This window comes from Podarcis muralis, chromosome 4 (genome assembly GCF_964188315.1).
Source record: "Podarcis muralis chromosome 4, rPodMur119.hap1.1, whole genome shotgun sequence".
In the NCBI taxonomy this organism is placed as follows: domain Eukaryota; kingdom Metazoa; phylum Chordata; class Lepidosauria; order Squamata; family Lacertidae; genus Podarcis; species Podarcis muralis.
The window spans coordinates 22,377,130-22,402,807 of NC_135658.1; the positions used below are offsets into that span (position 1 = coordinate 22,377,130).

General features: G+C 43.9%; 2 protein-coding genes across 8 annotated transcripts in view; one reads left to right on the forward strand and one right to left on the reverse strand.

Annotated features, from left to right (window-relative positions):
* KBTBD3 (kelch repeat and BTB domain containing 3) lies at nt 1-9,896 on the reverse strand. 6 transcript variants are annotated; one of them, XM_028726187.2, is made up of 3 exons: nt 9,684-9,896; nt 5,670-5,917; nt 1-4,052 (listed from the first exon to the last, which is right to left on the reverse strand). In XM_028726187.2, exons 2-3 carry the CDS (start codon nt 5,891-5,893, stop codon nt 2,447-2,449), a joined length of 1,830 nt encoding a protein of 609 aa, XP_028582020.2. In that variant the 5' UTR covers nt 5,894-5,917; nt 9,684-9,896; the 3' UTR covers nt 1-2,446. The 6 variants fall into 6 exon arrangements, with proteins under 6 accessions (XP_028582020.2, XP_028582022.2, XP_028582021.2 ...); XM_028726189.2 differs by lacking the exon at nt 9,684-9,896 and adding an exon at nt 9,554-9,677; XM_028726188.2 differs by lacking the exon at nt 9,684-9,896 and adding an exon at nt 6,824-6,962.
* Nucleotides 9,897-10,386: 490 nt separating this feature from the next.
* Nucleotides 10,387-25,678, forward strand: part of AASDHPPT (aminoadipate-semialdehyde dehydrogenase-phosphopantetheinyl transferase) — a 36,338-nt gene continuing 21,046 nt past the window's right edge. For both annotated transcript variants that reach the window (XR_013392519.1, XM_077927038.1), the window contains exons 1-2: nt 10,387-11,422; nt 18,982-19,207. Coding sequence is in view for 1 of the 2 variants with exons in the window: in XM_077927038.1 (XP_077783164.1) it covers nt 11,240-11,422; nt 18,982-19,207 (409 nt within the window). In the remaining variant the exon portion in view is untranslated. The remainder of the gene's footprint in view (nt 11,423-18,981; nt 19,208-25,678) is intronic.

The following is a 25,678-nucleotide window of genomic DNA, read 5'->3' on the forward strand; positions in this document are numbered from 1 at the left end:
TTCTGATTCCAATACCTTTATAGGTAGCAGACTTGGCCATAGGTGCCTTCTCGCACTGAAGATTGCTCCAGTGGACTAGGCAGAGGAGTGTAAAAGTGAAAATAAAAAACACAATGTATAAAAACAATGCAATACATTTTGACACTGACATTTGTGATACAGTAATTGCAAAATAATATCTATTGAACTAGTGACCAGTTAGCAAATAGTTCAATCAATTAGCTGACCACAGGAAGAAATTACATATATTAAATGTTCATTAGGTCATGCCATATTTTACCTTTACTGATAATATAATACCAGAATAATAGAACTGTTTTGGTGTGGTTACATTTTTAGTGCAAATAAATTCATATACGTTGGCATGCAACTTCTTTCTACATTATAATGTAGGCTGGGATCCGAACACTAGTTTCTCATGTCCAGCATACCCTAGTGATTGTGTTTCTTGAACAATACATCTCCCCATGGGGTACAGCAAATTACTTTTGAAACTTGAGTGAAGAGGACTTTCTAAAGCAGTTTGATATGTCATGAAGATCTTGATCTTCAAAGGTTGGAGGGAAGTAAAAATTCCACTAGACTTGCCCAAGTTCTTGGGCATGTCTAAAACACCTCTTTGGATCCCAGCCACTATCAGGTAAGACTACTAGATAATACATACTCCTTAAAAGTGCATTTGTACAATTAATATTTTGGCCTCTAGTTTGTGTTTTGTGGTCTAGCTTTTGCAAGATGTTAAGCAAACGCATCTTACAAAATGCTTACTCAGGAGTTAAGCCCCACTGAGCATGCATAGAAATGCAGCCTTAGAAAACTAGCTATATCCTTCTCTTATATCTAATGTGTTGTAAGTACATGAGATGGATGACAGAAGTAGGCATGTGCAACTGGCATGCCCTTAATCAGCTTTATACAGATCATCAACCCAGTTACAATTTAAGGAAGAATGAGGAAATGCAAAATTAGGATCCAAACAGTCATGAAAGATACTGCCTCAAAAATACAAGATGTGCAGTATAATCCTTAACATGTTCACTCTGGAGTAAATCTCACTGAATTCAAATGTACCTATTCACAAGTAAATTTACACAGGAAATGAAACTTAATTTTAAATAAATATAAATTTTGGCCACCTTCCCCAATCTGGTGTTCTTCAGAGATTTTGGGATCCAAACTCCCATCATCCCTAGTCAGCATGGGCAATGATCAGGGATGATGTGAGCTGTAGTCCCAAAAGATATGGAGGCATTCAAGTTGGGGAAATACAATTACACTGATCTATTATAACCCCTCTATGATTTTACACCAGACTGATGAGATATAACCCGATGCAATAAGCACAAGTAAAACATTCCTATATTGTTTTGGACAAAGGAAATAAAAACTTTACTGCACACTTGCTACCACAAGCATAAGCATAAAGGTACTTCCTTGGGCTGTGTCTGTTACCTACGGCTATCATAAAGAGAAAAGCACAGCCAACAGCATTGAAATGACAGACCAACTTAGGACCTATTAGTAACATCAACAAGCTACACCACTTGAGATATTGAATACTCAACTGAATCCACTACTGTCTTTGCTTAAGCCATTTTAGTCTCAGTGAGTGCAGTTCTTTGCCTACTCAAAAGTAAGTCCTATGAGTTCAATGAACATACTCCCAGGTGAACAGAGTATTGCAGCCCAAGTTAATAAAAGTTTTTTGTGAAAATTATTGTGTGCAATGTTCCTATCAAAATAGTTGACATTTTATTTAATATCTAATAGAGAAAAATGCTAAATTAAGCTTTAAAAAATACAGAATTGAGTAACTTACAGCAAGCCTACACATTTTTACTCAGAAGCCCACCCCACTGAGTTCAATGGGGTGTGCTCCCTGGTAAACAGTTAAGCCAACATCCAGAAAGCAACTAAATTCAGCCTATTTTACTTTACTACATATTATGGAAAACTTCAACTTTTAACTCCATTTTTTCCTACTGGCAAAACTATTATTGGTTCTGGTTACTCGTACTTTGGCCCTAAAAGTGCATTAATCTGAAAACTTGGGCCAGGATGTAAACTGCTTCCTAGGCTCAATGTAATTTTTGATTTTTTTTTCTTTGACCAGTTGACCCCAAATAAATTGCTTTTCAACATATTGTAGGGTTGACTGGGGGAAAGGGGAAAAAACCCCTCACGTCATCTACATTACTCCTGAGTTCACAAAGGTTCTGATTCTATATGTGGTTAATCCCTTTTGGGGGGGGGGATTGCTACTGAAATTTAAAAAGAGGTGTTTGAATATATCCAAACATTCAATCAAGCCCTGCTCCTTATTAAAATAAAAAGTGGCTGCAAACCATGTTAGCAGATTGGGCCTCTAATATATGGGGCTTTTTGGCAAATGAAAAGCAAACAGAACCATAAAACTTGTGCAGCTTCTTATAACTGATATATTGGACTACACTGCTATTGCAAACAACCATGGGTCCCTATATTTATTAAACTTAATCACCTGACAATAGAACTCAGTTAGGGCTCTTGGCATGGGTGAAACCTCCTCCCATTCAGACCTACTGCTATGGTAGACTTGTACTTCATCAGTGATTTCATCAGGAGCATAATCTCCACCGAGGATGTAAATTTTATCTTCTATTCCAACTGCTCCTGCATTAAAACCAGCACATTCAAAAGACCCTTCCCCTTTCCAGACATATGTCTCTGGGCAAAAACTATAAACCTTGTAGGTGGAAAGGTCACAGATGTACAATGTGCAGTTCACTGGAACAGCTTTGATTAAGGTGGCGTGAAAGAACTGCCCAAATTCTGCTACCAGCTCAGACCACTGATCAGTTGCGGCATTATATTTAAAGAAACAATCAAGAGATGGGTTAAAGGCATCAGTAATTTCTACTTCAGAACCAAGCACATAAATTATATTCTGACATGCACTTGCTTCTGGATAATAGATACCTCTTGGTAAGGGACTCACAGATTTCCATTCCCCAGAGAGAGGACTGTATGCCTCCACATCCAAAAGACTTTTGATATCCTTAGATGCCCTCGTCTTCCCCCCTATTACAAACAGTTGATTTAGGGTCACAACAGATGCATGCATTGTCCTTGGCTTCTTCATGGCTGATACCGACGAGAAGCTGTCCTTCACTGGACAATAACACCAAGTTTGGTCAGTGGCGTCATGATACGTTTCAGCAATATGAAGTCTAATTGTCCGGAAACAGTTCCCTACACATCCGCCAGTTATAAATAGCTTTTCACCATAACTAGATAAACTTGATCCTGGCAGATCTGTTATGTGTGTGTGCATCAGTTCTTTCCATTGATCGGTTTTAATATTGTAACAAAACGTATGCCGATGTACTCCGTCTTCCTCAGTTTTGTGAACAAGTATGTACTGTTCTGTTGTTGAAGGGCGAGCGTCTGGAAACAAACCGCTAAAAGTTTGCACACTTTTAATTGCCTCATTGATTATTACCAAGCAACCAGCGCTTTCAAGTAGTTGTTCTTCGGAGTGCAATACTTCCTGCAGTGTCTCCTCGGATAACTGATGTAACCGTATTTTTTTCATCAAGTGGGGAAGATGCTTCTGTCTTGTTTCCAAGTTATGTTTCGTCCACCAAAGGGCAGCTTTCAACACAGATTCCTCATCTGGGACGTTGAGCTCATCTGCTTCTATACATTTTAGCAGTATCTCGAAATTCATTTCCAGAAAATCATTTGACTGGAGCAGCAAGGAAAAATGGCGCTGGGCATATTTGAGGGTATGGTCAAACAACTGAGTGGACCCATAACTTTCGGAAATGGATAATAGCTGCAAACAGTTGACAAGATCAATGTTCTTAATTAGAAAGTCACTGCAAGCTTTCGAAAGAGTGGAAACTTGAAGAAAGGATGAAAGCTGAAATAACATTTCTACGTTATCGTTTGTTATCTCTGTTCTTCCAGTGTAGGCATAATCAAGAAATGCCTTCACTGCCTTGGGTGATAAATTACTAATAGTAACACTCCCATCATCTCTTTCTTTCATGTTAACTTCAAACATGGCCCTACAGTTAAAATACAGAAGATGAACACACAATAAATCATCACTGATATCTGTTCCATCTGAATATAATATAGAACCAAAACCACACAGCTTAAGGTGAAGGGAACTATTTTCAATAAACATCTTTTGGACATTTTAGGTAAATTATTTGTAGAGTGAATAAATGCAAAACTAATGCAGTATAAACAGCGGCGTAGCGTGGGTTGTCAGCACCCGGGGCAAGGCAAGTAATTTGCGCCCCCTAACCCGTGGATTTGCGCCCCCTAACCCGTGGATTTGCCCTAACCCCAGATGTTGCGCCTGGTGCGGCCGGCCCCCCCTGCACCCCCCACGCTACGCCACTGAGTATAAAGCACATTTAAAAAGAAGCAGGGTTTTTCTATGAGGCTTTCATTACTTTTAAATAGTTCGGCATGATAAATTCAGGCATCATTCCAATCAAGGTATGATGAGTGTATATCTTAAAACACAAATTAGATCAGTTCATAGAATAGGATCCAAACTACAGGCTTACCTAAGGCAAGTCCACTGGAATTTTTGGATTTGGTTTTTTTCTTTTAACAGCTACATCCACTCTCAGATTCAGATTGCTTAGACTCTTTAAATTCTTAAAAGCTCAGAGTGAGTAAAAGAGCATGATGTATTGCCACAGGATTTCTGTTTCTGTACATCCAATTAGCCAGTGTGGAGCCCACCTGATGCTGTTGGGCTATAACTCCCATCACCCTTGACCAAGAAGCCAATGAGAGTTGCAGTTCCAACAACATGAGGTGGGCACAAACCAAGGTTCAATGGAAATGCAGCTCACCCTCCTGGAAGATAAGGGATACCCAGGTTAACAGTGTTCTTGTTTTCATAAATATGTTGTAATTTCTATTGTACCCAAAGTCTGGAATGTATTCCGGATGTATCAAGACCCGTTTTTGTTTCTGCTTCAATATCTTGTACCTGTTTTCTGTGATTGTTCTGTTTAGGCTTGATTTTGTATTTTAATAAAATTAAAATTATTTGTATGTCTTCTCTGAGATCTTCAATACTAAACACTGTCAAACAGGATATGAGCCAAGCAATTTGATTTGAAATGCTATACTGTGTTGCATCATAGAGTATCCAAACAACAACAAAAATACTCATTGAGAAACAATTATTAAATATTCCTACAGATAAATTATTTTATTATTGATTAATGTAATCAATACATCCAGCAAAGGCGGTTTGCATACAGAAGTGGTATCTGGAGGTGCATGCCCTTCTGCATTGTGTTGAATTGGCTGCATATAGCTTTTAAGGCAGATGGTAATGCACATCTCCACCTGAAACCTACATATGAAGTTGTACACAGTGAATGGGTTGAAGTCATGCTATCTAACAAAAACAAATAATTTTAAAATGATTTCATAGCCATTTCATAGCTGACTGGATCTACTAATCTACTTTTGAAGTTCAACATAGGATGAAAATTACTTCTATGCTTTGAATAGGGCGGCTGTGAATTGAATAGAAGAATGAATTAACTACATCATATATGTAACAGTGATTTATATATATCACCATGTTTATATCCATATCTATATCTATATATCTATGCACACAAGAACTACGTCATAAATAGGCTTACCTGAAAAAGTCACTACATGCTGCCAATACGCAACGGTGACATGGGATAACTTCATCTTTCACAAGTATTTTGAAGTCAAAAAAGTTGTTTTGATCTCTGAAGCTTTGCAGTACATTTAAGATTTGTTGGCCATGGCCTTCAGCCACCGAGGAGCTGGCTTTCTGCTCACGAGATGAAATTCCATTGCAAGTTGGGGTGCTAATGAAATCATATTGGTTGTCCATGGTTTCTGCACTCTATTCTTATTGCTGAAGGAGATAATATAAAAGTTAGACACACACAACAAAATTACTGGCCACAAATGACTTCATAGGTATGGTATGCTAGGTGTGGTGATCCAAGGAATCTTTATCCATATTGGAAAAAGGTGTATAAATATTTTAAATAATAAAAATAGCTAGAAATGTCATCCAAATAATACATCACAGGTTGGAATCTCATTGGTAACTTGCCTCCGGGTACACTTTCAAAGCAAGTGATGAAGAAATCCATGCACAGAATGATAATTGTATGCTGGTTTGCACTGAATATATTTCACTGTAACCACCATAAGTTCCTTATGGCTTAAATGTTTTAAGTGACTTTGTTACTAAAAAAAATAAAAATAATCTGTGGTATGAACTGTAACTATTACTGCATTGCTTTATTTGTTTTTTTGAGGGAAAAGAAGGTCCCAAAGAATTATACCCAAACCTTGCTTTATAATCAACTGATTCATATATCCGAACAGCTAGAATTTGCCTACTTTCTTACTTGTTTGTGTTTTGCTGGTCAATGGTAGCCATTTTGGGCAGAAACCATGGGGGTAAGGAGAGAGATCGGACAAATCAGTTTTTCCTCTTTGGCTTTTGCTGATTGGCTGGCTGCAGCAGTTTCAGGCAAAAAGCATGGAGGGAGAAAACCTGGATTAGAAATGTTCCCACAGGAAATGATGGAAATATTCTGCTCGCTATGCAAACTTGTTACTCTGAGTAAAGGTTGAATACCATCCTAACAAATGTATTATGATACAAGCTTTCATGGAACATACAGTATGATCACATCTTAAACGGGGTTGCATTCTGGGGATAGCATGTAAAGCCAGAATACCATATGGTCAATACAACCCTTTAAAAACCAGGTAAATGGCCCATAAAAAGCACACCAGCATTTACCTGTGCACAATGACCGTGTTGCTTAGTCTTCCTCATCCTCTTCAGGGCTTGAGGTTGCTCCAGGAGATGATGGGCCAGGCCTGAGCAATAGATTGTGAGTTACAGGCAAAGTGGTTGGCTCTGTTTCAGCTTCAGAAGTTGATTGTGTGGGCTCACTTGCTACCGCTGCGTTTTTTGTGAGAAACATGGTGCTTGGCAACTGTCGCTGTTGTCTCTTGAGCTGTTCAAACATTTCTCGATACAGTCTCAAACTGTCTGTGATACCCTGTGTGATTTTGAGGCTTCGTTCCATAGAGGGGTCAAACTCAGCGATCAAATCATTCAGGTGTTTTGCTGTTTGGAAGACTTGAGAAAACTTATGCAGATTCCAACTTGCTGGCTCATCCTGTTCATCCTCCTCCTCTTCATCTTCTGTACTTGATCTTAGCAGTTCCTCAAGCTCTTCATCAGTCAACATTCCTCCATGGCCATCAATTAACTCTTCAACTTCTTCCTCAGTGAGGTCAACAAAGCCATCACCACCCACTTGTCTGGCCATCTGGACAATATGTTCCACTTCATTGTCAATGGTTGGGAAACCCTTAAAATCACCCACACATTCTTTCCACAACTTGCGCCAGCATGCATTCACCGATTCGGGCTTGATTGCATCGACTGCTTGCTTAATGTAAGTGATGCAACTGGCCATGTTAAAGGACTTCCAGCACTCAATGACGTCAAGGTTGGGATCAGTATCCATAGCGTTACGTATCCATGAGAAGGTTAGCTTTGTGTAAGTTGCCTTGAAGCACCGAATCACACCTTGGTCGAGAGGTTGGATGATGGAGGCTGTGTTGGGCGGGAGAAAGACAACTTCAACATCATTATGTGCAAAGCAGAGTGCTTCGGGGTGACCAGGAGCATTGTCCACAATCAGCAACACCTTAAAGTCCAGTTGTTTCTCTTCAAGGTACCGCTTAACTTCCGGAGCAAAGCAATTGTGGAACCAATCTAGAAAGGTTGCTGCAGTCACCCAAGCCTTTTTATTGGGTTGCCAAAACACAGGCAGGAGATTTTTGTTCTTGCCTTTCAGGACACGGGGGACTGCAGACCTGTACAGCAAGCCTGGCTTTATTAAATGCCCAGCGGCACTGCCACAGAGCAACACAGTCACGCGGTCGTTAGCTGCTTTGAAGCCAGGGGCTTGTTTTTCTGATTTGGAGATGTACGTCCGCTCAGGCATTTTTTTCCAGAACAGCCCCGTCTCAACAGCATTAAAAACTTGCTCAGGAAGGTATCCCTTTTCGTCTAACAGTTCTTTTAATTGCTTTGGGTAGGCTTTTGCTGCCTCTTTGTCTGCAGATGCCGACACTTCACCAGTTGCGTGCACATTTTCCAGTTTGAAGCGCTTCCTAAAACTAGTAAGCCAACCGTGGCTGGCTTTGAATTCCTTCACAGGCTGCCCATCCTCAGCAGAAGGTTTGAAGAGTGCATAGAGGCTGAGAGCCTTTTGCCGTAACATCACGGCATCAGTAGGCACGCGTTTGCGGCTCATGTCTTCAAGCCACAAGTTTAATGCCTTCTCAGTCTTTGCTAAAGCCTTGTCGTGCACCTGGCTTGTCACCTGAGCAGTTATTGGAGCACTTGCTGCCACAATGTCACGGATTTCTCTCTCTCGAACCTTGATGGCATGGACGCTCGATTCACTGTAGCCATATTTGCGTGCCACACTAGAGACCGACATGCCATCTCCCAAGCAGTCCGGCACCGCTACTTTTTCTTGCCGTGTTGGAACCAATCGTTGTTTCTTGTGTTGCACACCAGCAGAGGGGCCTGGCTTGCGTTTGGGGGCCATGTTTTCTTAATCACCAAGGCTACTCTCAATCTCCAACTGCACCTCCAAACGTTCTCCAACGCTGCTTGCACTGACTCCACCTCAGCACCCTTTCCTAAGCTGTACAATGATGGGTGGGATGTCGATAAGGTTTTTTCCCCTCTCCCCCCCACCACGCCACACACACAGATTTGGAAATTGCCTATGTTAAATGTGAATAAGCCGTGATCGTACTGCAACTCACTTCATCAGACACATAAAGTACTGTCCTCATTTACAGATGCATGTGTATGTACCGGATCGGTCGTGGGTGGGTGTGATTGTAAAAGTTGAGGAGAACATGCAGAGTCACTTAGGCCAAAAGGAAGTGAAGCAAATTAATTAACAATGGTAAAGCAGAGCATGCCTGACGACATCTTGGCATCGGTAAGCCACTTAGGAGCAAAGGAAGCTGCAGGCCACTGTTACATCTAGCTTGCTAGAACGAGCAACAGCTCTCCAGGGTTTTAACCAGAGGACATTCCAAGCCCTACCTGGAGATGCTGTGGACTGAACCCACGACCTTCCGAATGCAAAGCAGAAAATCTGTCACTGAGCTACAGCCTTTCCTCTTCCACATATAAGGGGGGGGGGATCCACTATCATTGAAACTCTCTGCTGCTTTTCCTGCAAAAGGCCAACAAAACTGCCCTTCGGGAAACAGCAGCACTTATTCCTAGCATCATTCAGCTTGAATATCATCGCCTCACTGTCTATAGAAGCCCCGCCTTCGCAGCTGGGAGGAACGTCTGGGAACAACTAAGGGCACACGCTACGTAACAGCTTCAGTGGCTGTTCTGCGCATGCCCCGCGCGCATGCTCATCACCAGAGACGCCAAACTAAAACACGGCCCGTTCTATAGCGCTTTCCCTTTTACCTCAGACAACCCAGTTCAAGCTGCCAGGCTGGCGAGTTTAACACCCCTCGTTAGGAACGCGCCTCCTATAACCCAGCGGAGGTCTTCCATTCCATGGTTTCCCCCTCGGTCCGCGCCGCTAACCACCCACCTGCATCCAGCGCAGCCACTCCGAGACCATCCGCGACACCCGACACCTGCAAAAGCCGACGCTGTCCTCCCATTGGCTCTTCCTGCTGCCCATCGATCGCGTCCTGTGTTGTGAGTGGCGCAAGTCCGTGTCGCTAAAAAAGCGCCAAAGCCCGCCTCCTCGTAACAGCCGGTGCCGCCGACGTTGTCAAGAGCGGGGACCGCCCCCCGCTCCCAAGAGCCCTAAGCTCGATGAAAACAAAGTGACACTTCAGGTTATCAATTGAAAGTGAGCGTCGGGGAGGGGGGAAGCAATGTAAATAGAATAGGACAGGGCTCTATAACCTATGTGGAGATGCAGATTCTCCCCCCCGCTTCGCCCCGTATTCTATGCAATGGTGTTGCCACGCATGCGGCTGCTGTAAAGCAGAACTCAGAATGAGCACCGTGCGCAATCTCCTTTTCTTTCTTGTTATACCTCTATATACCCTCCGGAGGGAGATGGCGATTGGTCTGTCGTGTTTTGTGTTTGGCTCCCGATTGGCTGCTGCGTTTCCTCTCCCTCACTAACCTCCCTCCGTCCTCCTCTTTTTCGAACCTTTATCAAAGCACAGGAGAGAGTGAGCCACGCGCACTGCGGAGCTTTCACTTTTTTGCCCCATTCCCCCTCAAGTTTTGCTGCTGCAGTTCTGCAGCGCGGAGTGCTTTTCACCTGATTACTCGGAAGCAAGCCCTGTTGAGTCCAGCGGGGCTTCCTGCAGCCTTGGAGTCTCCTGGCTTAAAAAGTTTTGGGGGCAATCCTAAACCACGCCTATACTCTGAAGGAAGCCCCGTTGAATTCAGTGAGGCTTACTCCCAGGTAAGTGGGGTTAAGAATTGCAGCCATAGGCTAGAGCATCTCTACGCCCAGTGCCCAGCACTTCGCATGTTGGAGTCCAGCCAGCCCCGTTCCCTCCTGGAAGCAGCAGCGCTATTTCTCCCCAGGAGAGCAACGCGTTCTCCCCTCTCCTTAAAAAAAACCTGCCTCGATTGCTAGCAAAAGAAGGGAAACAATTTGTCTATTCGTGTACATTTTGGCACATTGTCAGCTGCAATCTCTCTAAGTAATGCCAAGAGGAGCAGGCTTTGAAAACTGCAAGGGGTCCCACTTGAAATCCAGTCCTTGAGAGAAGACTTTTGGGATGCATTTGCATTTAAATCCTTTATTCCCTTGCCTCAGTAGTTCCTAATCCTAAACACACCTGATTGGCAGTAAACCCCATTAAATTGAATGGGGCTTACAGAATTGCAGTCTGGGCAGAGGAGGCGTTTGTTTACGCTGGAGAAAAGACAGAGCATCATTCTATTTATATGATTCTGATCTTGCCCCTTCCTTCAATGACCTCACATGGAGAGGGGCTTAATCCATGTTGCATTCACAACAACCCTGCGAGAGACTGAAAGATGGTCATTCACACAACATCCTAACTCGAGTGAGGATTTGAACCCAGAACTCACTGGCCCAAGAGTTCTGTCAGCCTCCCGTTTCTCTCCCCATTCCGCCACGTGTGTACCCCTTGGACTGACGTTTTAAAACATATGTTCCGGTGTGCTGTGGCTTCCTTGGAGCGTCTTGCTATGGAGAGAGTACGTTGGGCCTTTTCCTATGGCACCTGGGTCCCTCGCCGTGAGGACTGGTTGCTGTCCATGTGCGTCGTACAACCTGAAGAGAGAGAGCGCATCGAACAGTTTGTCTTCCGGCGCGATGCCAAGGCTGCAGTGGTATATACATATATTTATGCTCTTATTTTAAGATATACTTCGCTGAGATGAATATCTCTCATCTCTTAGTTATTTTAGCATAAAGGTGGTGCTTCTAGACAAAGGCTTTTGCAAGTGAGAGATGCACTGAACCAATAGAGTCTGCCCATATATACTGTATGCTGATAACTGTAATTATTATTCTTTATTATTTATACCCCACCCATCTGGCTGAGTTTCCCCAGCCACTCTGGGCAGCTTTCGATTGAGTGTTAAAAACAGTACAGCATTAAATATTAAAAACTCCCCTAAACAGGGCCGCCTTCAGATGTCTTTTAAAGATAAGATAGCTGCTTATTTACTTCACGTCTGAAGGGAGGGCGCCACTACCGAGAAGGCCCTCTGCCTGGTTCCCTGTAACCTCACTTCTCGCAATGAGGGAACCGCCAGAAGGCCCTCGGCGCTGGATCTCAGCACCAAACTGCACATCAGCAAAGCGTTGGCTCCAGGGTTTGGGGCGTTTGGGCCTTCATTGAGTTTCCTTAAATGGAGGGTTCTTTTAGCCTGCTTTTGATCTTGAATACTTGCAAAATGAAAATGACAGGGTGGTGGGTCCTCTCTTGTCTATTGCCACTGTCTAGAGCAGGGGTTGGGAACTGTTTTCAGCCCCAAGGGCCACATTCGCTTATAAGCAACTTTCTGGGGCCCGAAATCAGTGGTGGTCAGGGCCAGAAGCAATGATGGCAGAGCAAAGAACACTTAATTTTGCCTTCGCACATAAAAGAGATCATGGAATCATAGTTGGAAGGGACTATCTAGTCCAAGCCCTTGCAACGCAGGAATCTTTTGCCCCACGTGGGGCTGGAACCCACAACCCTGAGATGGAGTCTCATGCTCTACTGACTGAGCTATCCAGTATTCTAGTTTCTACAAAAACTGAAACACTCCTCTCTGTATCCTCCATCAAGACAAGCAGGAGCGAATATCAGAGTTCAAGGACACATTCCAGCCTGGCAAAAATACTCAAGGAGGGTACAAAGCAAGCCCAGTGAGTTTTTAATTTCTTCCAGTCTTCTTCCACTGTCTCTCTCCCCTGGTCACGGATTCTGCCAGTCATCTCTGCCAGTCCCATGTAGTCGATCACCTTCGCTTGCCATTCTTCCAGAGTGGGTAGCTCTTGTGTCTTCCAATACTTTGCCAGGAGGATTCTTGCTGCTGTAGTAGCATACATAAAAAACGTCCTATCCTTTCTTGACACCAGTTGGCCGACCATGCCCAGGAGAAAAGCCTCAGGTTTCTTAGGAAAGGTCCATTTAAGGACTTTCTTAATTTCATTATAGATCATTTCCCAAAAGGCTTTAATCTTCGGGCAGGTCCACCAAAGGTGATAAAAGGTACCTTCAGTCTCGTTACATTTCCAACATTTGTTATTGGGCAAATGGTAAATTTTTGCAAGCTCGACTGGGGTCATGTACCACCTGTAGATCATTTTCATTATATTTTCTCTCAAGGCATTACATGCCGTGAACTTAACCCCGGTGTTCCATAACTGTTCCCAGTCAGCAAACATAATGTCATGACCAATGTCTTGTGCCCATTTAATCATAGCTGATTTCACCGTTTCATCCTGTGTATTCCATTTCAACAGCAAGTTATACATTCTTGACAAGTTCTTAGTATTGGGTTCTAACAGCTCTGTCTCTAGTTTTGACCTCTCCATCTGGAAGCCTATTTTCCTGTCCTGTTTAAATACCTCGTTTATCTGAAGGTAATGCAGCCAGTCTCGTACTTTGGACTTTAATTTCTCATAACTCTGTAGTTTGACTATTTCACCGTCTTGTTCTATAATTTCACAATATTTTGGCCATTTGGACTCCATATTTAGTTTTTTAGTCTCTTTAGCTTCCATTGGTGATAGCCACCTGGGAGTTTTACTTTCCAATAGATCTTTGTATCTCATCCAAACATTGAATAATGCTTTCCTAACAATATGGTTTTTAAAGCCTTTATGCAATTTTACCTTGTCATACCATATATATGCATGCCAACCAAATCTATTATCAAACCCTTCCAGATCCAAAATGTCTGTATTCTCAAGAAGCAGCCATTGTTTCAACCAGCAGAAAGCTGCCGATTCATAGTAAAGTCTTAAGTCCGGCAGGGCAAACCCCCCTCTGTCTTTTGCATCAGTTAAAATCTTAAATTTTATTCTGGGCTTTTTGCCCTGCCAGACAAATTTAGATATGTCTTTCTGCCACTTCTTGAAACAGTCCATCTTGTCCAAAATCTGCAACGTCTGAAATAAAAACAACATTCTAGGCAATACATTCATCTTGATGACAGCAATTCGGCCTAACAAGGAAAGTCTCAACCTTGACCATATTTCTAGATCTTTCTTTACTTCTGTCCAACATTTATCATAATTGTCCTTAAATAAGTTCACATTCTTAGAAGTCAAGTTTACCCCCAGGTACTTCACTTTTTTTGTTATCACCAAACCTGTTTCATTCTGAAACTTCTCTTTTTCAGCCATTGTTAGATTTTTCTCCAACACTTTAGTTTTCTGTTTGTTCAGTTTAAATCCTGCTACTTGACCAAATATCTCAATTAGTTCTAATACTCTTTTAGTACTAGTATCTGGCTGTTGCAAAGTCAATACTAGGTCATCTGCAAATGCCCTTAATTTGTAATGTCTGGCTCCGACCTGAACTCCTTTAACCAACTGGTCCCCTCTAATCATGTTTAACAAAACCTCCAGGACTGATATAAAAAGTAAAGGGGATATTGGGCATCCCTGTCGTGTTCCTTTTTCTATAGGTATTTCTTCCGTAACCACATTATTTACAATTAACTTTGCTTTTTGTTTGGAATATATAGCACCTATACCGTTTTCAAAACCTTGGCCTACCCCCATCCCTTTTGGAGATTCTTCTTCATAAAGCTCCAACAAATATTATCAAAGGCTTTCTCCGCGTCCACAAAAATTAAAACAGCCTTCTTATTAATATCCACTTCTAACAGTTCCAAAATATCTATAATGTTCCTCACGTTATCTGACATATGTCTCCCTGGGAGAAAGCCAGTTTGGTCCTTGTGAATCTCCCCTACCAACACTCTCTTCAATCTTTTTGCCAAAATGTCTGCAAAAATTTTGTAATCCACATTAAGTAATGATATAGGGCGGTAGTTTTTAACCTGGTTCTTTTCAGTCTCAGTTTTCGGTATAAGTGAGATAAAAGCTTCTTTCCACGATTCAGGTGCCTTTTCCCCCTCTAAAATTTCATTACAAATTTCCTTCAATGGTTGTACTAACCATTCCTTCAGTGCCTTGTAATATCTAGCAGTCAAACCATCTGGTCCTGGAGATTTTCCCAATTGCATATTCTGAATGGCACCCTCTATTTCTTGTCCTGTTATTTTCTCATTCAAAATCATTTTGCTTTGCTCTGAAATCTTTGGTAATCCATACTTCTTAATAAATTCTTCTATTTCCTGTTCGTTAACTGGGCCTTGTGCATATAATTTCCTAAAGAAACTTTGGAAGCAATTACTTATCTCATTTGGTTTGTGGATAATCTTTCCGTCCATTTCCAAGCTTGTCACAGTGTTCAGTTTTTGCCTTTTTTTCAGTTGCCATGACAGAAGTTTCCCACATTTGTCTGCCGATTCAAATGTCTTTTGTCTCATTTGCTTTATTTTCCATTCTATCTCTTGATTCATCTGTTCCATGTATTGCATCTGGTAATACTTTATTTCCCTCAAGATCTCATGAGACTTTGGTTTGGACCTCAATTTCTTTTCGCCTTCTTTCATCTTTTCCAAGATTTTTTCTTTCCTCTCATTCTGTTTTTTCCTCTTTATGGAATTTTGTTGTATTAGGAAACCTCGCATCACGGCCTTGCTTGCGTCCCAAATTATTCTTTTTTCCACATCAGTTCTTAAGTTTATCTCAAAGTAATCTTCCAATGTTTTTTGGGCCTTCTTGTAAATTTCTTCATCTCTAAATAGGGTGTCATTCATTCTCCATCTAAAGGATCCAGTTGTTGTTAGTTTCATCTCCATCTTTACAGCGTTATGGTCGGAGCAAGTCTTTGGGCAGATTTCTACCTTTTTTGTCCTTGGCGCCATACTACTAGTTACCCAAATTTGGTCAATTCTTGTCCATGTCATTTTTGCTTCAGAGAAAAAAGTTCCCTCTCTCTCAAGAGGGTTCCTTACTCTCCAGATGTCAATCAAGTCCAGTGTTTCAGTCATTTCAAAGAAAGTCTTTGGTAATCTCCCTTCCTTAGAAATTATTTGTCTCTGTGCCTTATCCATGTTTGTAGAAACCACACCATTCATGTCTCCCATCATTATTATTTTATAGTCTAGATAGTCCATTAAAGTCTCATGCAACTTCTTAAAGAATTCTGCCTTCCCCTCATTTGGTGCGTAAATTCCAACTATCAAAATTTTTTCTCCTTGAACTTGTACTTCAATCGCCAGGTATCTTCCTTGTTCATCTTTAAATATCATCTTAGGAACCAATTTTTCTTTTGCATAGATCACTACACCTCTTTTCTTGACTTCTGGGGGCCGAAATCAGTGGTGGTCAGGGCCAGAAGCAATGATGGCAGAGCAAAGAACACTTAATTTTGCCTTCGCACATAAAAGAGATCATGGAATCATAGTTGGAAGGGACTATCTAGTCCAAGCCCTTGCAATGCAGGAATCTTTTGCCCCACGTGGGGCTGGAACCCACAACCCTGAGATGGAGTCTCATGCTCTACTGACTGAGCTATCCAGTTTTCTAGTTTCTACAAAAACTGAAACACTCCTCTCTGTATCCTCCATCAAGACAAGCAGGAGCGAATATCAGAGTTCAAGGACACATTCCAGCCTGGCAAAAATACTCAAGGAGGGTACAAAGCAAGCCCAGTGAGGTCTTTGGCCTGGGGAAAGGGGTGTGGCCTGGAGAGCATTCTGAGGGCCAGATAGATCCCTGGAGGGCCACATTCAGTCCTTAAACTTAAGTGTCTCTAGCCCTGTCCCAGTGGCCAACCCCACTTGGCTATATCAAAAGGATGCAGAATAATAATAATAATAATAATAATAATAATTTATTATTTATACCCCACCCATCTGGCTGTGTTTCCCCAGCCACTCTGGGCGGCTTCCAACAGAACACTAAAATACAATAACCTATTAAACATTAAAAGCTTCCTTAAACAGGGCTGCCTTCAGATGTCTTCTAAACGTTTGGTAGTTATTTTTCTCTTTGACATCTGGTGGGAGGGTGTTCCACAGGGCTGGTGCCACTACCGAGAAGGCCCTCTGCCTGGTTCCCTGTAACTTGGCTTCTCGTAGTGAGGGAACCGCCAGAAGGCCTTCGGCGCTGGACCTCAGTGTCCGGGCAGAACGATGGTGGTGGAGACGCTCCTTCAGGTATACTCAAGGAGGGACTAACCATCTCTTTCCATCGTCATTTTTAATTTTTAAATTAAATTTGATGGTCAATTTATCCTGCCCAGGGCAGCACAAAGCGACTTACAACCCACCAACCAAACAGGCAGACAAACCGTCCCACAAAGGTATATTAAAATCAAGAGGAAATAGAAATACATAAAAATCACCCCACCCGCTTTTAAAAGGCCACACCAATTAAAGGCCAAAGGCCTGGTTATAAGGGTAAGTTTTTGCCTAGAGATATATAATGATGGCTCCAGGGGAGCCTCATCTTGGCTGGGACCAGCTGTCATTTAGCTCCTCTCCTCCCAGAACTGCCCCTACAATGGTAATGTCTCCTGGTCGTTTTATAACTTTATTATGTAACAGAATAAAAGAGTTGAAAGGAGGAGGAGACGTAGATGCCAGGCTCTTCGGTGGCATCCATGCATGCTCTGTAATGTCTAGTTCCAGCCGACGTTTTAAAATAAATGAAATGTAAATCGGCTTGAGTCACTGCAGAACTGTGTGGTATGATCCATTCTAATCAGCTCTGTAGGCAGATGTGAAAATGGGATTTCTGTTTGCTGCTTATATTATCTCCTGTGCTATAGGTGGTGCTGGTGCTCAACGGATAATATATGAGTGCAATCTTTCTAATACTTTTTTTAAATCATAAAATTAGCCCTGGGAGGGGTGTGTGGAGTGCAAACCCATTGCTAAATCATAGAGAGCAATGCCTATGAGTTCCTCATTAAATGCATCTTTCGAAAATGTAATAAAAGTGAACCATTTCCTGACAAACTAAGGACCAGCCATCGGTTTTTCCTGTTCATGTGTATAGACAGTAAGTTCCATCATTGCTACCATTCTATTTCAGTGTATTAATTAGAGCAGCTTCCCCAACCTGGTTCCCTCCAGATATTTCCATCATTCCCTGTCAGCATGGCTGTGGGAGTTGCAGTCCGAAGCATATGAGGGCTGGGTGGGAGGGTATAGGATGGATGAGAGAGTCTTGGGTTTAAGCCAAGCCTACCTCTCAGGGTTGCTGTGAGTATAAAGTAGGACAGCCCCTGTTTCCGTCTTTCTTGCAGGAAGAGTGGAATACACACACACACACGCGCGCGCGCACGCACACACACAGTGGTACCTCGGGTTACATACGCTTCAGGTTACAGACTCCGCTAACCCAGAAATATTACCTTGGGTTAAGAACTTTCCTTCAGGATGAGAACAGAAATTGTGCACCGGTGGCGCGGCATCAGCAGGAGGCCCCATTAGTTAAAGTGGTGCTTCAGGTTAAAAACAGTTTCAGGTTAAGAACGGACCTCCGGAACGAATTAAGTACTTAACCCGAGGTACCACTGTGTGTGTGTGTGTGTGTGTGTTTATATATATACAGTGGTACCTCGGGTTAAGTACTTAATTCGTTCCGGAGGTACTTAACCTGAAACTGTTCTTAACCTGAAGCACCACTTTAGCTAATGGGGCCTCCCGCTGCTGCTGCACCACTAGAGCACGATTTCTGTTCTCATGCTGAAGCAAAGTTCTTAACCTGAAGCACTATTTCTGGGTTAGCGGAGTCTGTAACCTGAAGCGTATGTAACCTGAAGCGTATGTAACCCGAGGTACCACAGTATATATAGATAGATGATAGATAGATAGATAGATAGATAGATAGATAGATTAAGACCCCTCAAATGTGTATGTGTGTGTGGATTATTATTCTGTTCTGTTCTATTCTATTCTATATTCTATTATTATATTATAAAGTACCTGTAATATTTGGCCCAACTTGTAATAATAATAATAATAATAATAATATTTTATTTATATCCCGCCCTCCCCAGCCGAAGCTGGGCTCAGAGCAGCTAACAACAGTAAAAATAACACAGTTTACATAAAATCACTATCAGTTAATTGAAATACATTCAGAATCAAATTAATGGCAACCATTGGGCTAGAGTTCTATGAGGATTACCAAAGGTGTGTTTTAATTCTGTTTTTAAAAGCATATAAAGCATAACTGTGCTCTATAATGAACTGTCAAAACATTTTTGAAGGCAAATGGTATCTTAATATATTCCCCCCTCCCCCCCCCCCTTTTATATAGAACAGTTACTTGCTGTGCATTATTTGTTCATTTTGCCTCATAGGCTGGCCGGCTGCTGATAAGAAAATTAATTGCAGAGAAGCTGAAGATTCCTTGGAATGAAATAAAGTTACGAAGGACTTCAAAAGGCAAACCTGTCCTTGCAAATGACTTAAGCAGTGCCCATTCCAGCTTCAGCTTTAATGTCTCCCATCAAGGGAATTATGCTGTTCTTGCCGCCGAACCTGACTGTCAAGCTGGCATTGACGTTACGAAGACGAGCATGCCAGGTAAGTGTACTATAGTCCAGTGTTTCCCAACCTTTTTTGGGCAAAGGCACACTTGTTTCATGAAAAAAATCTCGAGGCACACCACCATTACAGCCCCGTGACGTCAGCGCGCAGCGTCATGCCGGGAGGGACGCACGAAAGTGTAAGTTTCAATTTTTTCCCCTCCCCCTTGCCTTCCTTCTGTGCCAACCGCCAAAAAGCCAAGAAAAAAGCCAAGACTTTAGGGCAGCAGGTCGACACGGAAGAAGCTCCTACCTAAGGACAGGTGCGACGGCCGTGTCCTCTTCTGCCACACTTGGCAGCCCTGCCTCACGGTCGTGACTCCCACCCTGATTTCTCCCCGCAGGTCGAGCGGCACAGGCAGCCCAATGTGTCCAGCCCAGACACAAGCCCCGCTTCCCCACTCTAGATCCTGAATGCGACCAAGTGCTCTGGACTCCCGAGCAGGGTGGGAAAGAGGACTCGCATCTGGTAGCCTCCGGGCTCCTCGCCTGCTCGAGGGATGGCATTGCAGGCAAGCTGCCGGCCGTCGCCATCGCCGCCCCCTCATGCGAGTGGACCTGCCCGGAGTGGTGGGCCGGGGGAGGCTCGCTCTCTGTGGGGATGTGGCCCGCACGCGCGGCCCCGCTTCCTCCTGCCAAGGGCTGAGCTCCTTACCCGCGATCTCAGTCTCGCGCACGCGGATCCCACTTATTCCGAAGCTCGCGCCACTAGCCGGGGATCTCACACCGTGCCAGGGCGAGGCGGCGCGGCCCACTGACGTCATCGCGGCTCGCCGCCGCCCTCGACTTCCCTGTTCCCTCCCCTCCCTCGGGTCGCCGTGGTTACCGAGGACTGCAAGCTGCTCGGGCGAGCGTGGGGCATTAAGTGGGAGAAGGAAAATTAAAATTAAAACTCGCCTGAAGGCCGCCTCTCCGGATATCTTTCGAATTTTTTAATTTTTCCCGCGGCACACCAGGCAACGTCTCGCGGCACACTAGTGTGCCGCGGAACACCGGTTGGGAAACACTGCTATAGTCACTCTTTAAAAAAATCATTAATAATCTACAGTGTCCTAGGACAGGAAAGAGAAGCCACTTTGCTCATTTATTGCAACACACGCTGTAGAGGGATTTTTTTGAGGTGCCAGCGATTGGCTGAGCTTTCCTTCGTTCACAGTCTCTGACTGCCATTGGCTGAATTGTTCCAATCTTAGAAATTCAGGAATAATAATAATTTATATTTGTACCCCGCCCATCTGGCTGCGTTTCCCCAGCTACTCTGGGCGGCTTCCACAAAGACCAAAAATGCACTAAGATGTCACACATTAAGAACTTCCCTGAACAGGGCTGCCTTCAGATGTCTTCTGAATGTCAGGTAACTGTTTATCTCTTTGACATCCGATGGGAGGGCGTTCCACAGGGCGGGGGCCACTGCCGAGAAGGCCTTCTGCCTAGTTTCCTGTAGCTTTGCTTCTCGCAGTGAGGGAACCACCAGAAGGCCCTTGGCGCTGGACCTCAGCATCGGGGTAGAACGATGGGGGTGGAGACGCTCCTTCAGGTATACTGGGCCAAGGTCATTTAGGGCTTTAAAGGTCAACACCAGCACTTTGAATTGTGCTTGGAAACATACTGGGAGCCAATGTAGGTCTTTCAAGACTGTTGTTATGTGGTCTTGGCGGCCGCCCCCAGTCACCAGTCTAGCTGCCACATTCTGGATTAATTATAATTTCTGGGTCTCCTTCAAATGTAGCCCCACATAGAGTACATTGCAGTAGTCCAAGCGGGAGATAACTAGAGCATGCACCACTCTGGTGAGACAGTCGGAGGGCAGGTAGGATCTCAGCCTGCATACCAGGTGGAGCTGGTAGACAGCTGCCCCGGATACAGAATTGACCTGTGCCTCCATGGACAGCTGTGAGTCCAAAATGACTCCCAGGCTGCGCACCTGGTCCTTCAGGGGCACAGTTACCCCATTCAGATCCAGGGAGTCCTCCACACCCGCCCGCTTCCTATCCCCCCAAAACAGTACTTCTGTTCAACCTCAATCCATTAGCCTTGGTATAAGGAAGCTGCCTTATACCAAGCCAGACCATCAATTCATCTGGCTCAACATTGCCCACAACACTGTGTGGCAATTGCTGTCCAAGGTTTCAGGAGGGAATCTTACCCAAGGAGATGCCTATGAGACCTTCGGCATGTTTCTAATTTTGTTTGACATGTTTTTATTGAATGTATGCGTGTACGTATTGTTACAGAAGTTGGGCGCCACCCGCAGTGGGTTCCAGCCGCTCACCCAGGGTTTGTGCTGCTTTGGAGAATTGAAGACGTGGTGGAGATTGTCGTAGCTTTAAGAAATATTATTTATTCACATATTCACACCTTCAGTCTGTGTGGAGAGAGTCCAGATCTTACAGCAGGCATCCCCAAACTCCACCCTCCAGCTGTTTTGGGACTACAGTTCCCATCATCCCTGACCACTGGTCCTGTTAGCTAGGGATGTTGGGAGTTGTGGTCCCAAAACAGCTGGAGGGCTGAGTTTGGGGATGCCTGTCTTACAGCATGGTCATTTCAAGAGGGGCTGGTCCCCCACAGCCATGGAGTCAAAGGCATCTCTCCCAGCCAGCCTGCAGCCAGCCTGCCCAAGATGGATCCCAGTCTTTGTTCTCCCCCTTCCTCTTCCCAGCACACCTTGCTCTAAAAACTCTATTTTCTTGTCACCCCAAACACACACCCCATCACCATGGCAACCTCTTTCTGCCTTGGCCAAGTATTCCTCTCAGATGGGTCATCAACACTTTTTGTCACGTTAATACCTCTAACCTAGGTGAGGCCCTGGCTTGGAACAGAAGCTTAGCTTGGGTTTTTCCACTTGACTGCAATTTTCCCTTCAGTACTCCAAATATTCAAAATCCTGCCATTTATAATTTCTAGGGTTTAGTCCCTAACAGTATTTATTTGCCCATTTAAGGTATTTCTACCTCACCTTTGAGCGCTGTGGGTAAAAGCCTCAGCAACTAGGGCTTGCCGATCGAAAGGTCGGCGGTTCGAATCCCCGCGGCGGGGTGCGCTCCCGTTGTTCGGTCCCAGCGCCTGCCAACCTAGAAGTTCGAAAGCACTCCTGGGTGCAAGTAGATAAATAGGGACCGCTTACTGGCGGGAAGGTAAACGGCGTTTCCGTGTGCGGCTCTGGCTCGCCAGATGCAGCTTTGTCACGCTGGCCACGTGACCCGGAAGTGTCTCCGGACAGCGCTGGCCCCCGGCCTCTTGAGTGAGATGGGCGCACAACCCTAGAGTCTGTCAAGACTGGCCCGTACGGGCAGGGGTACCTTTTTTTTTTTTTTTACCTCACCTTTGAGCAGAAAAAGCTGGGGTGTGGCAAATACCAGTACTAAGATGGTCCCTGGCAACAGGCTTTATAATCTTAAAAGACATGACAGATGAGGGGGAAAAAATGAAATGGGAGTGAAAAGTAATCTCAAGCACCAAGTTCTTATAATACAGTTGTATGTACTCTGCCTTGGGCTAAGCAATTTATGTAAACAAAAAAACCAAACTATACCAATATGATTCTTTGGGAAACGGCTGGGCTGAACCCCCCCTCCCCCAAATTCTGTGGAAGGGTGTGTGTGTTTTTTTCCTTCCAGAAAGGAAAGAGGCTTTATGTTCCAAAAACTAGAGTTACAAGGGATTCGTATTTTTCTTTATCTTAAGAGCAGCCACAGGGTGGCACTATTGATCTGTGGAAAATCTTTCCATCTGTTCCGATATTCGTATGAAGCCATCTGCAACATTTAAACCGCCACATTGAAAAGGGGAGGCTCGTCATGATATGTGAAAACCATTTTGGCACCCAAATAACGCTATAATAACCAATCCATTTTCTCTTCTCTAAGAACTGTATCTCTGTCAGGGAACGAACAGGGAATTCTCAGCACCTTTGCTACACTACAGCTCCCAGGAATCTTTGGGGCAAACCATGATAATCTAACTGGTATAGAGCAGGTATTTTTGTAGTGTAGATTTGTTCTTCAGACCAGGCTGCTTAATTACCGGTACTTAGTTTTGTCTTTACAGTGGTACCTCAGGTTAAGTACTTAATTTGTTCCGGAAGTCCGTACTTAACCTGAAACTGTTCTTAATCTGAAGCATCACTTTAGCTAATGGAGCCTCCTGCTGCCGCTGCACTGCTGCTGCACAATTTCTGTTCTCATCCTGAAGCAAAGTTCTTAACCTGAAGCACTATTTCTGGGTTAGCGGAGTCTGTAACCTGAAGCGTATTTAACCTGAGGTACCACTGTATCTCTTTTTGGTGGGGGGTGGAGAAGTATAAGACATGCTAATTTCCCAGTGATTCTATACCGTTCTCGATGCCTCGCCAACACTCAATAACTGCTTTTATTTACAGAGTGCTGGTAAGCTCCTGTGGAGATTGGTGATAATCTAGTGCCATGCCTTATGCAAAGCTATAAGAAATTGAATCAGGAACCTAAAAATTCATTAAAAGTAAACTTTTTGGGTGAAACCGTCTAAAGCAGTATTTCCCAAACTTGGGTCTCCAGTTGTTTTTGAACTACAATTCCCATCATCCATGACCACTGGTCCTGCTAGCTAGGGATGATGGGAGTTGTAGTACATAAACAGCTGGAGACCCAAGTTTGGGAAACACTGGTCTAAAGTAAGAGCCACTTCATAATGTTTAAAAATCAGCAGGTACGGAAGACCGCCAGGAAAGATAAGCTTTAACTGCATTCTAAAAGGCAGGCTAAGATGGTGCAGAGATTGTTCCTGAATTGTCTGCGGTCATCAACTTGCAGCGTCACCTTAAATGTCCCGGCTGCAGATGCAACACTATATCTCCCCTTCTGCAAAACTTTGGATTGCAGTCTAAAGGGATGAATGACCAAGGCCAGCTCTGATCATTAATGTCCCTAGTCCCTGCCAGATTACTGTTACATGCTGTCGGAGGGGCTGCCTTTTGTAACCTCAAAATCTGCTCTGCAAGGTTAGGTGAGCTGGAGGCCCTGTGGATTTCTGTTGCACAAGCAACTGCACGTCCCAAGCTAAGCACTATTTGAGTCTTCTAAATTGCGGCGAGAGTTGAGCACAAGGGCTGTTTGCCTCCATTGAGACCAACGCAACTTAAAAGTAACTAACATGGAGAAAATAATGTAAATGGCTTTCCAGTGCTTAAATGCTGCTCTGTACAGAGAAGAGTTATCTGCATCTGTATAATATGCATGCTGCCATTTCCGTTCACTTTTTGATTAATGGGCTTTTCAAGGTTCTGCTGTGAAAAAGCTGATAATGGAAGCAGAAAGTATTTTCCTAGGGGAGAGAGAGTGAAAGAAATTTCGACTCAGCTCCAAACTGCTTGCTTATCTAGCATGCTACTGTTATAATAGCCTTGCGTAAGGAGCACAGGAAGCTGGCGTCATGCAAGCCAGTGTAAATTAAGGCAGAGTAAAAATAGGGACGCGGGTGGCACTGTGGGTTAAAACCACAGAGCCTAGGACTTGCTGATCAGAAGGTCGGCGGTTCAAATCCCCGCGACGGAGTGAGCTCCTGTTGCTCAGTCCCAGCTCCTGCCCGCTAGCAGTTCAAAAGCACATCAAAGTGCAAGTAGATGAATAGGTACCGCTCTGGCAGGGAGGTAAACGGCATTTCCGTGTTTTCCAGAAGTGGCTTAGTCATGCTGGCCACATGACCCGGAAGCTCTACACCGGCTCCCTTGGCCAATAAAGTGAGATGAGTGCCGCAACCCCAGAGTCGGTCACAACTGGACCTAATGGTCAGGGGTCCCTTTACCTTAAAGATAAACAAGAGCCAAATTCCCATCAGCAGTGAGGCTACAGCTGGATGAGCCAGCCTAAGTGTGGCAGAGAGAAAGCAAGCCTTCAATATTGTGTTTGAGCTACACCACCCTTTTTGCAGGCTTAATTTATACCAGGTTGCCAGGTCATGTGACTCAGCTGAACCAGGCTTAGGATCCAGCCTACGTTCCCCCCTGCCATGGTCTTGCCCCCGCTTCACCCCCCCTCCTTTCAATGCTTACACTGGGCTGAAGATTGAAGATCTTCTGGGCTCAGCTCAGCTAGCTAGGTCCTGGCTGAGCCAGGATGAGAGAGATATACCGGCCAAGGATGAGAGAATTTCATCAGTATAACCCAGCTGGATCTTAACCCATCCATCTTGCAAGATAGGATTGTTCCGTAAGTCCCTCTTTGGAGCAATTAAAGCATTTTACTTCCTATTGCTGCTGCTGCTTTTTAATTTAATTTAATTTTATTTTGCATCATGATCCCACCAGCATATTCCATCAGAGGTCTAACTGAAGTATGGTGAACTCTTCAGTCACAGCATGAGAAGGTTTCCAGGTTGTTGGTTTTTTGCATTCATTTATGGGAATAATTGCATTAAGATTATTTTCTGTGAGTGGCAGGGCATACAGAATATTATTTTTAGCTGTGAAGTGCGGCATGATGGAAAGTTT

Excerpts from the sequence above, each read along its gene's own strand:
- KBTBD3 (XM_028726187.2), bottom strand. The coding sequence starts at position 5,893 with ATGGACAACCAATATGATTTCATTAGCACCCCAACTTGCAATGGAATT. Across the intron at positions 4,053-5,669 it reads GCATGTAGTGACTTTTTCAG|GGCCATGTTTGAAGTTAACA; the intron begins GTAAGCCTATTT and ends TTTTAACTGTAG.